We start from the raw sequence: 12,110 nt of genomic DNA on the forward strand, positions 1-12,110 counted from the left end.
GCTGAGACCAGGGCTGGGCTGCCACTTCACACTGCCATGCAGGGGATTCATGCAGAGAAGAGTGGAGGCAGCCTGGGCTCCACTAGAAGTGGTGCTTTCTGAGACTGCCACGGTAGCCTCTACAAGGAACCCGAGTTAGGGTCTCAAACCCTGAGAATAACCTGGTTCTGCGCAACTCAGTATTCCTGAAGGTGCCTGTTGCTGTGTTATGAGCAACTCCCAGAAGGAAGGGAGTGGGGTTGGAAAAAAGATGGAGCACAGACTATCACGGAGCTGTAAAATCAAAGTCTCAGGCCTTCTGCTTGCTAAACACTGATACACAATGCCAGGGGCAAACCAGAGAGGAAAGCCAGACAGCACTTTATGAGTGTAAAGGCAACCGTCCTGCCCAGCCCCTGAGCTCCCGGCCAGGGAGCCTAGTCCCCGGCCCCTCCCCCGCTGTCCCCCATCCCCCGCAGCCACACGGGCCGCGCTCTGGCCCGCCGCTCCCGCTGGGCAGGGTGGGGAGCACAGCTGGCTCTGGCCGGGTGTTGTGGCTGCGAGCTCCTGCTGCTGGTAAGGGGGCGGGGAGCGGAGGGGTTGGTTAAGGGAGCGGGAGGTCTTGGGGGGCAGTCAGGGAGGAGAGGGCGGTTGGATGCAGTGGAGGTTCAGGGGGGGGGGCGGTCAGGGGATGGGGAACAGGGAGGGTTGGGAGTGGGAGTCCCAGGAGGCTTGTCAGGGGGCGGGGATGTGAACAGGGTTCGGGAGGACAATCAGGGGACAGGGAGCAGGGGGGTTGGATAGGGGGCGGGGGGTCCCGGGAGGGGCGGTCAGGGGACAAGGAGCAGGAGGGGTTGGATGGGTGTTCTGAGGGGGGCAGTCAGGGGGCAGGAAGTGGGAGCGGGAAGATAGGGGGTGGGGGCCAGGCTGTTTGGGGAGGCACAGCCTTCCCTACCCAGCCCTCCATACAGTTGCGCAACCCCGATGTGGCCCTCGGGCCAAAAAGTTTGCCCACCCCTGGTCTAGGAGAAGGTGGGTGGGGGCTGTGTGGGAGCTACCTCCTTTATAGGAAATCTATTTGGGGGCCTCTCTCTTTGATGAAGCATTCTCGTTCTAGCAGAGACCCCACTTCTTTGGGTGAATTGTGTATATGGAGATCACTACAGTGTGTTCTGCAACAGCCAAGATCCACAATAGGGCTGGTAAACGCAATGGAAATTGCCATTACACCCTTGCTGCAGTTACGATGTTCTTTGCTGACAGTGCAGCCCACTGCTGGACACCCATCCTGCAGCTGTTAGTCACAAGCCCCAGCCTGCTTCCTGCAGTTCTAGGATACCATCCCCATCCATAGACTTATGAGCTAGAGTACTAGGGAGGCTCTCTCCCGTGGCAGCTTTGACTACCTTCAGATAGGACCCATAGTAGCGGGTTATGTAGGGGCTGTCACACTGACTGAGCACAGTGATCTCCTGTTGGATGTCCTCAATTTCATCCTCCGCCTCCTCCAGGTCAATTATCTTGATGGCAACCACTTCCTTGGTGCGGTTGTCGATTCCTTTGTACACCTCGCCAAACGAGCCTTTACCAATCCTCTCCAGCTTGGTGAACAGCTCTTCTGGGTCCACCCTGGAGTGCTAACCGGAAGACAGAGACAAGGTGAAAGGGTCAAACCATAAGCCACCCACAGGACACTCTATTCTAAAACAGGGTCACTGTCACCACACTGACTCCCACTACACTTCTTTGAGAGAGCTCATCTTCATTGTAAAGCATCCTCAAGGTCCATAATAGACCTCCAGATATATGACAGGAGATCTTCCCGCACACAGGCTTACCATGGTACCACCCCATGCCAAGGTGAAATGAAGAACCATCTTAGACCAGTGGTCCCCAAACTGTGGGGCACGCCCCCTAGAGGGCGTGGGGAACGTTCCGGGGGTATGTGGCGGGGCCCAGCCAGTCCCAGGGGCAGGGAGGGAGTGCCACCCAGCCCCTCTCTGCCCCAGCCCCACCCCCAGCCGCAGCTGTGGCCCCAGCTCCCAGCCCACACTCAGCCTTGGCCCCCCGACCGCAGCCCAGCTGCGGCTCTACACCTGGCCGCAGCCCCAGCTACTGGCCCCCACTGTGGCCCAGCCGCGGTTCCACTCCCAGCCCCGCCCCCAGTCTCGGCTCTGCCCCCAGCCTGGGCCCCTGGCCAGGGCTCCGCTCCGAGCCTGGCCCCACACCGTGGTCCCAGCCTTGGCCCCCTTACACCTGTCCACACCCAAGCCACAGCCCTGCTCCCAGTCCCCAGGTAAGCATGGACAAGGACAAGGGGGGCGCAACCCTAAAAGTTTGGGGACCGCTACCTTATCCCTCCAAGTGCATAGAAATGGGTCTCTGAAAAAACTGTCAGCTCTTTGGGCGAGGGATTGCGTATCGCAAAGGACCTCTGTACAGTGCCTAGGACAATGGGGCCCTGACCTGACTGGCTTCTAGGTAGTACTAGAATAGAAGTGTTTCATAACAATGAGATTGTTTGCTGTATGCGTATAGAAATGTAGACCCTGGAATGTCAGATCCAGCCTTCTGTTCCTACAGCCTAGTAAGCATGTGGTAACTGAGTCGAATGGTATCCCTAGACCAGGGCAAATAGAAATCCAGTGGGATATCCCCCCACCCCAAGTCTGCAGTGGTTTTTGCAGGGAGATTAAGAAAGAGGGGAATGTTTTATCTCGCTTTTGCCCCTTTATTTTACTATCAGATTTCACCATAACACAAGGGCAGCTGCTCAGAAATACTGATTACACCACCCCAGTGGAGTGCACCATTCTTTAGCTGTTAGCAAGGTAAGCGCCACTCCGTTCTGAAGGACAGCAGCAAGGATCCCAAATACCTGAATACATCAAAAGAGACAAAATAGCTGATCTACTGCTGAGTGTTTCTTCTGGAACAGCCTTTTAAATGACTGGCATGTCCAGATGTGACAAATACATTCAGCCTCACTAGATAAGCACATTAACTGGGATGCTTCTAATATGATGATCCACAGAGTAATATTGGCATTTAAATGGTCATAATTGGGCCTCAGAGTTAATACTTCATTACTATGAATGTGGGTAGGTGGGAAGTCTGCATCACTCTTTGATGCCATTTCATTCGGCCCAGCTGCAGACTCAGAGGTATTGCATTGCTTTGCAGTGGTAAAAGGCTCTTTGTGATCAGAAGGGCTTTCTTAAAGACAAGTCTAGGTTCTGGAAAATCCTGCGTGACTTGTGGGAAATAACCAAGCAATTACGATGTATGGGTTTCCACACCCATGGCTTCTCAGAACAAGCACATGATACATACTCACCTACAAACACGTCAATGAGGGACCACTCCCTAGCTAAACCTTGAATTCAACTGAAATTTTATCTGAGGTCAGGACAGCTGCATTTTCCCATTTCCTCACTGGGTTCTTGCAGCTGGTCCTCAATGAGTGCCTCAGTTGATGTTTAATAATTAAACCAACTGGGCATATTAAGAAGCCTTTGGACCGGGCACAGCAGGTAAACAACCCTTCCCAACAATATTACATCTGCACACAGGGCAATAGAGGCCTAGACAAGGGCAACCAGCACACTCAGCTAGCTGAACAGGATTTTAATATGCCAAAAATCCTCATGCATCCATGGCAACACCCAAACAGTGCTACACTTTCAATAAATATATGCTGGAAATGGAGAAAGAGAGGAAGTGAAGCACTGAGCAGTAGAGATGAAAGGAACTAGAGATACAAGCAAGGACTGGAGTGCGGGGTGGAGGAAGGAAGATGATCTAAGCTAGAGAACATGGGTGATAGGATAGCATGGCCACAGTCTTGATGAATGGCCAGATGTGCTGTCTGCAACCACTGCACCTGCAGGATTCAGCTTACCCTTGCACCAGGAGGGATGGAGCAGACTATTAAGGATACTCGGTTCAGAAAGGGAAGGGAAGTACTATCCACATGACCCCCTGTGTAAACAGACATGCCCAGGCCCTCCTGTCTGAAGAGTGATCAGCATTCACAGAGGGAGAGGGCAACATCCATATTGAACACTGCACCTTGAAAGAAAGAACACTAGAAAGGGAAGGGGGAGGGGGGGAGAGAGACTCGGGAGTGTGATGTAGAGCCAGGATCAATAGCTTCCTGTTCATCAAGTCTGATTTAAACAGGAGGGGGCGGGGGGGAACCTGCAACTAACATGCGGTTGGCTGCCCTCATATTGCTCACTCTGCTGGTGTTTTCTACCCCTTCCCCATCCTGTGTCTGTCTGGCTGTTAGCTCATCAGGGCAGGGACCATCTACTACATGTTGTTCAGTACCTAGAACAACGGAGTCCCATTTTTGGTTGGCCCTTATGCAAATGATTAATAGTCATTAATGAAGTGAAACTGGAGCAGCCATTGCAGAAGGTTGTTTGGGGACTGACAAGGGTATGTTGTGGGCTCAGCAATCTGATCCAGATCTCAGTCTCATTGCTAACAGCACAGGGGAGCGATATTTAGTTCTGGTTTTGTCTTGTGTTTCATGAGCACTGCAGAGACTAAAGTGGGCAGCAGGGGGCTAAGCTTCTGTAACAAACACAACACAGTTTAGAGTATTGCTGTATTGGCAAAAGGTGTTGGGGAGACTGCACAACTCCTGTAGGCAGGAATTGTGTCCCATCAAATTACACTAAAGTCAGCACCTAGAATGGGAAACTCCAAAGTTCCCAGCTGCTTAAGTGCAGACCCGAGAACCACTCATACTTGTGGCAGACTACCCTTTGCCCAGGTCTGGGAATGGCACATGCCTGCCTCAAGCCTTCTTTGTTTGAGGAGAGGACGACCAAATGAGACCACCAGGAGCTGATGAAAAGTTTCTCACATGTATTTCTGAACAAGTCAGTACAAGTCCCGCAGCTGCAGCAAAGCCATGACCTAGTGAGTTTCTCTGCCAATGAGTGAAAATGCAAAGGCAGTTACTCCAGCAGTTACTCTGGACACTGACCTCCCACTGGAAACCAGGAGAGTCTGGCGTGCAGACTGAATGCAGGAGCAGATCGCTCATGCCTTCACCCTACCTATACAGAACAGAAACAGGAATAACATTTTGACCGATTCAGTCACAGAGATCCCCTTGGGACTGTCACCTGACATGTTGGAATTACCTCTGAGCCCGTTTTCCCTGCCAGCTTGGGACTCCAGAACCCTGCCTTGTTGAGCCAGACATGCTAGCCAGCCGCAACACAGACCCAGGTCTGGTCCACGCCCCCAAAGCTGCAGACTTTAACCAAAAACTGCTCAGCAGGTCACCTATCACCCAACATATCCCAATGGGATCCAAACCCCAAATAAATCCATTTTACTCTGTATAAAGCTTATACAGGGTAAACTCATAAACTGTTCGCCCTCTATAATACTGATAGAGAGATATGCACAGCTGTTTGCTCCCCCAGGTATTAATCACTTACTCTGGGTTTACTAATGAACAAAAGTGATTTTATTAAGTATAAAAAGTAGGATTTAAGTGGTTTCAAGTAATAACTGACAGAACAAAGTAAGTCACCAAGCAAAATAAAGCAAAAACACGCAAGTCTGAGCCTAATACATTAAGAAACTGAATACAGGTAAATCTCACCCTCAGAGATGTTCCAATAAGTTTCTTTCACAGACTAGACTCCTTCCTAGGCTGGGCCCAATCCTTTTACTGGTACAGTCCTTGTTAGTTCCAGCAGGCATCTTAGGTGAAAAGCAGGGGCTCTCTCATGACTGGGACCATCCTTTGTTCTCTTCCACCCACTTTTATAGCTTTGGCACAAGGCGGGAATCTTTTGTCTCTCTGGATTCCCACCCCTCCTTCTAAATGGAAAAACACCAGGTTTAAGATGGATTCCACCATTCTTCCTGGGCTGGCTTACAGGAACACAGGAAGGCTTGCAAGTAAACAGAGCCATTTACAACCAACTGTCCTAGTCAGTGGGAGCCATCAAGATTCTTAACCATCATCAATGGCCCACACTTTGCATAATTACAATAGAGTAATATTTTATATTTCTAGTTTTAGATACAAGAGTGGTACTTTTATACAAATAGGATGAACACACTCGGTAGATTATAACCTTTGTAATGATACCTTACAAGAAACCTTTTGCATAAAGTATATTCCAGTTACATCATATTTACCCTTGTAAGTATATTTCCATAAAACATTATGGAGTGCAACGTCACAAACATAACTTAAGTACTGATAGCTCAGACATATCAATTCTGAGATAAGCTAATACTACCCAGTAGGAAAGCTCTACTGATGTGCAGCTACTGCTACCTCACAACATATGACAGGAACAGTAAGACTCCATGCTCAGATTGCCTACAACAGAATTCTGTCCAGCCTATGGCACAGTAACATAAGTGAAACTCAGCGAGATTACACCAGGTTCATGAAATATCTCTTCAGATGTCCCCTGTGTAATACTGTTCCATGTCTGTACAGCGCCTAACACAACGGGATCCTGGTCCATGATCAGCAACAAGTAATAGTGAGAGAGAAAAACCCTATTTGAAATGCCACATTACAACTTGCTGAGCCTTTGCACAGATGCTCAAGTTGGCTTGCAGGCAAGCTTCATGCACATGCTCACACAGTGCTAAGGTGAAGTGGAGAAAAATCTCAACATCACCATTTTGAATGCCAATTGGTCTATATGCTGTTCTCAATGCTAAGAAATGAACTGTCCCATGCTTCACGCAGAGAGCAGCCACACACAGGTCAGTCTAACTTAACTATGGTGCATTCCAAGAGCCCACCTGGAATCCTTCACCACAAGGCAACACAATCGAAGTGAGCAAAGACAACTCAAATATAAACTCCTTGGCACCCATCAAGGCCTGCAGTTGCCAACCACATTGAAATCTGGGATGGAGGGAGACAATGCTCTATGCGATTCTGCTGGGGGAAAGGGGAGAGAAAGAACATTCCAACCTGACTGCTTGAGATAGGGGAGCACATTCCACTCAGATCTCAAGGGAGAGGAGGATAATTATATCATGGCAGCTCAGGGCAAAGAACAATTTATTGTGCCAGTTGGAGGGTGGGGGAGAAAGGCACTTTGTCGTGACAGCTGTGGAGGAACTTTCCACAGTGACTGAAGTAGGTACGTTTTAAACAAAGCAAATCACTGCAGACGTCAGGAATTAAGAAAAGCGGCATTTTAAGAGCCAACTTGGCAGCAATCCCAAGCATTTCACTGTGAGAAACCCAGGCTTGACAGCTCTATTGGGTCTTGCTGCTGAGGACAGAAGTTGTAGATGTGACACCTTTAAGCTCTGGGAGTGGGCTAGAGAAGGGAAAGACCCCACTTTGAACAGGCTCTAAGTACAGATGAGCATATTTGGCAGACACCGAAGCCAGCACTTTTCATATCCAACCAAGAGCCTCATACCAGACCAAGCCCTGCTTTGCTGCAGTTCACCTGGCCCTCTAAACAGAGCTGCCTACAGCATCACCTGCTGGAGTCATGCCCCAGGCTGATGTGAAGGAACCCAAAGGTTATATACAATGAGAGAAGTCAGGGTTCTCAATCTGGGGCAGACGCATATACAGGAGTTGAGGGGGCACAGCATCTCTGCCCTTTCCACGTTTCTATCCTGGGCCCTCTTCCCATTTAGCAAACAATGAGAATCACTGATTTAAGCCAGGAGTTAAGACTTCATCTATGCCACAACAATTTAGAAAGTAAACACTGCTGGTGCCACACCCTACAGCACAAGGACTAGTGGTTGCAGAACTCCAGTCTCCCCAGAGATTAACACCAGTGTATTGTACTTGTGTACAGTCCTTGGACTCAGGTACTCTCTAACCACGAAGGCAAATATTCAGAGTTTCCTCCTCCAGCTGTGACACAGAGAATCAAGTTTAAGGGAGTGCAGCAATACCTTGCGTAACGTATCAACCTTTCAGTTCTCTAATGGAAATCAGTACTTTTGCAGCATACCAGAGGTATTGTACGTGGAGATGTTTGAAAGCCACTTGTCAATATCACTTTAGTGCAATTTTTCTGTAGCCTGCTGATTCACAGAGGGAGGGTCTCACTGATTTCTACAGTCCAGCTAAATAGGGCAATTCCTATGACAAAAATACTTTGCATTTTTATAATCTTCTATCCAAGTGCTTTCCAGACACTAGTTCTCATAACAACTATCAGATAGTGACCTATTACTGAGGCACAATCTCTTAAGACTTTTACAAGGTCACACAGGAAGCCTGCAGCAGAAGTGGGAGTAAACCCAATCTGAGCTTCAGCCACAAGTTATTACTTGCATTACAATAGGGCCTGGAGGCCCCACCAGAGACTGGGGCCCATTATGGTGAGTCCTGTACAAATTCAGTGAGTGTCCTCCCTTGAAGAGATTACAATCTAAATAGACAGGACAGACAATGGACAGGAGGGGACAGAGGCACAGAGATGGGAGTTGACTTGTTCAGCATCACATAGCAGGTCAGAGACAGACCTGGGAATAGAACCTGAGTCCCAGCCCAGTGCCCTCTTTGCTGGACCACCCTGCCTCTCTCAAGTCTATCCTTAGTCTTCAGTCAGCTCATGACATCAACAAGCCAATCTCTGAACATGGGTGGACATTCTTTACTTGACAGATTCTTCCTGGCCCTCTACAGACGTATGTACAGCATTGGTTCTCAGTCTGGGGTTAGTGAGCAGCTCTGGGGATTGCTTTCTTGATGGCTAGGTGGAAAGGGGGTCCCGAACACTCTTTAATTTGTTAAGCACTGGAACAAATTGCCTAGGGAGATTGTAGAATCTCTGTCACTGGCGGCTTTAAAGAACAGGTCAGACACACACCTACCAGTAATGGTTTAGTTATTCAATAGTCCTGTCTTGAGTTTAGGGGACTGGACTTGATGACCTATTAACGTCCCTTCCAGTCCTACACTTCTACGATTCTGTTGTAACATGGGGTCATGGTATGGAAAAGGTTGAGAAACCCTGATGCAGACTATAATAATGAAAAGATTAGGCACAATTTATACTGACAACTTTGCACCCAATATTCACTGATACAATCTTGCCGCAACTAAATCCAGCCAAACAACCCCACCAGTATCCCTTGCTATTCGTGATCCAAGTCAAAATTATTCTTCTTGCTTCTGATTAACTTCCTTCAGCCTTAGTCCACTACCCCTTCATCTAGTGCAAGCTTCTTACATGTCCCTACACATTGATGCAGGAGCCTTCTCCTCCGTAGCGCCTGCATTTAACAGCCTCATCAATTCATCCACTGGATGCTTACATATACATATAAGACACATTTCACATAAGAACGGCCATACTGGGTCAGACAAATGGTCTAGCTAACCGATTATCCTGCCTATAACAGTAGCCATTGCCAGGTACCTTCAAAGGGAATGAATAGAACAGGGCAATTTCAAGTGATCCATCCCCTGTTGTCCACTCCCAGCTACTGACAGTTAGAGGCTTAGGGACACTCAGAGCATGGGGTTGTGTCCCTGACCATCTTGGCTAAAAGCCATTGATGAATGTATCCTCCATGATTGTATCTAATTATTTTTTAACCAAATTATACTTTTGACCTTTAGAATATCCTCTGGCAATGAGTTCCGCAGGCTGATGGTGTGTTGTGTGAAGAAGTATTTCCTTTTGTTTGTTTTAAACTAGATGCCTATTAATTTTATTGGATAAATCCTGGTTCTTGTGTTATGTGAAGGGGTAAATAACACTTCCTTATTCACTTTCTCCACATCATTTATTATTTTATAGATCTCTCTCATATCCCCCCTGAGTCATCTCTTTTCTAAGCTGAATAGTCTCAGTCTTTTTAATCTCTCCTCATACAGAAGCTGTTCCATACCCTTTATCATTCTTGTTGCCTTCCTCTGTACCTTTTCCAATTCTAATATGTTTTTTGATGACTAGAACTGCATGCAGTATTTAAGGTGTGGGCATACCATGGATTGATAGAGCGGCATTATACTTTCTGTCTTATTATCAATCCTTTTTCTAATGATTCCTAATATTGTTAGCTTTTTTGACTGCCACTGTACATTGAGCGGATGTTTTCAGAGAGCTATCCATGACTCCAAGATCTCTTTAAGTGGTGACAGCTAATTTAGAACCCATCATTTTGTATGTATAATTTAGTGTCAAACAGGGCAGCCCCTCATCCATCTCCAAAGTTACAGGCTCCATCTACTTAGTACAGGATGCCCACTGTGGATGTTACTGATGTACATACAGTCCATTATACTAGGAGGCAGTCATTCTATAACTCAGACTTTGTGTGTCTGTCCCATTTCTTATCCTGCTTCCCCTCAAATGCTGCGAGAAAAAAATACCCCCCACTTCCCTAAGGAGGGCACAGTTATATTTAGGGAGGTACTGTATCTATGCCAGTCTCACGCTTCCTGCCTCCATGCTCTTGCAGTGTCAAAGTCTGATATCGTCGGGCAATATGACAGCAATCACTTGGATAAGAAGAGCACAGCTGAGAACACACTTAGGGCATTTTGACCTTGGTAAATAACGGTACAGTTCTTCAAAGATTTTTGCTTTGCGGATTTTTATAATGTTTCACAAACAAATTCTTATCACCTACCTGGTTAGCAAAATCTCTCAGGTGAGCCATGGCCCAAGGATGCTAAGACATCCACTTCTGTAAAACCGGGTGGCTGGGGTCCTGTAGCACAGGGATGCAGTAGTGCTATCTCAGCCACCAAACAGCTGTGATGGGCAAGAATACAGCTGCTATACTCAGAACTCCTGGAGTCTAGCTTGCTCCCCAAAATGCTACCTCCTCCTTTATCCACTACTGCAGGGTGGTCTTCCCAACCCATTCCCAAAAGCATATCAGCACATCTCACATCAGCAAAACCACCATGGATGCTTCAAAGACACGAGAAACTTGGTTTCAACAGGCAGGAACAGTGCCAATGTCCTGAATGCCCCCTACCACCTCCACTTCCTATGCTGTTCTGCAAGAGCCCTGCACTGGCCCCCTCTCCCCAGTGCCCAGCCTTCCACCCTTCCCCTAACAGCCTGCCCAGCCTGGACCCATCTCCCCAGTGCCCAGCTGGCCCCCTCCCCCTCACAGCCTGCCCCGACACCCCTCCTCTCTCCAGGGCCCAGCCTGCCCCCTTTCCCCTCACAACCTGCCCCAACACCCCTCCTCTCTCCAGGGCCCAGCCTGCCTCCTTCCCCTCACAACCTGCCCCAACACCCCTCCCGCCTGCCCCCTTCCCCTCACAGCCTGCCCCGACACCCGTCCCCTCCCCAGCCTGCTCCCTTCCCCTCACACCCAGCCCCGACACCCCGACACCCCTCCCCCCTGCCCCTCACACCCTGCCCCGACACCCCTCCTCTCCCCAGGGCCCACCCTGCCCCCTTCCCCTCACAGCCTGCCCCAACACCCCTCCCCTCCCCAGCCTGCCCCCTTCCCCTCACACCCTGCCCCAACACCCCTCCTCTCCCCAGCCTGCCCGCTTCCCCTCACAGCCTGCCCCAACACCCCTTCTCTCCCCAGCCTGCCCCCTTCCCCTCACACCCAGCCCCAACACCCCTCCCCTCCCCAGGGCCCAGCCTGCCCCCCGCCCGCCCCGCCTTGCCCTGCCCGTGCCCAGCGCCCTGCGGCCAGGCGGGGCTGCCCCAGCCCAGGCTGCCGGCAGCCCCACCTGGCAGCGGCCCAGGGCCCCGCGCTCAGCACCCCCCGCACAGGGACTCCATGGCGAGCTCTCGTCCCGCGCGCAGCCCCGGGACACCGAACTCAGCAGCAGCGGCGAGGGGGGGACGCAACAACACCGAAGGGGCGGGCGCACCGCACAGCCTCCTGGGACGTGTAGTTCCCTCTCGGCCGCCCGCCAGGGCGGAGTCAGGCTACGGACTGCAATACCCGGCAGGCAACGGGGAGCGATGGGCTAGGGACGGGAGAGAATGAAGGCTTCTGGGTCGTGTAGTTCGTTGGCTCTTCTGCTCGGCGACAGTGCAGCGGCCTCCGGGGGAAGCGAGGACTACAGCGCCCAGCAGGCGGGGAGGCCTGCCCTTCTTGTTTCCCAGACTGAGTAATGCCCTCACACCTTGCCTGGTCCTAGAAGCAGAGGCAGACGCAGACAC

General features: G+C 50.1%; 1 protein-coding gene across 1 annotated transcript in view; it reads right to left on the bottom strand.

Moving 5' to 3' along the window:
• Positions 1–11,729, bottom strand: part of STK25 (serine/threonine kinase 25) — a 28,626-nt gene extending 16,897 nt beyond the window's left edge. Inside the window, exons 1-3 of the mRNA XM_065410264.1 lie at positions 11,672–11,729; positions 10,600–10,724; positions 1,386–1,616 (exon numbers count right to left, since the gene is read on the bottom strand). Of these exons, the coding sequence (XP_065266336.1) occupies positions 1,386–1,616; positions 10,600–10,629 (261 nt within the window). The 5' untranslated portion in view covers positions 10,630–10,724; positions 11,672–11,729. The remainder of the gene's footprint in view (positions 1–1,385; positions 1,617–10,599; positions 10,725–11,671) is intronic.
• Between the last annotated feature and the right edge of the window lie 381 nt (positions 11,730–12,110).

The sequence above is a fragment of the Emys orbicularis genome, chromosome 9 (assembly GCF_028017835.1).
Source record: "Emys orbicularis isolate rEmyOrb1 chromosome 9, rEmyOrb1.hap1, whole genome shotgun sequence".
Taxonomy (NCBI): domain Eukaryota; kingdom Metazoa; phylum Chordata; order Testudines; family Emydidae; genus Emys; species Emys orbicularis.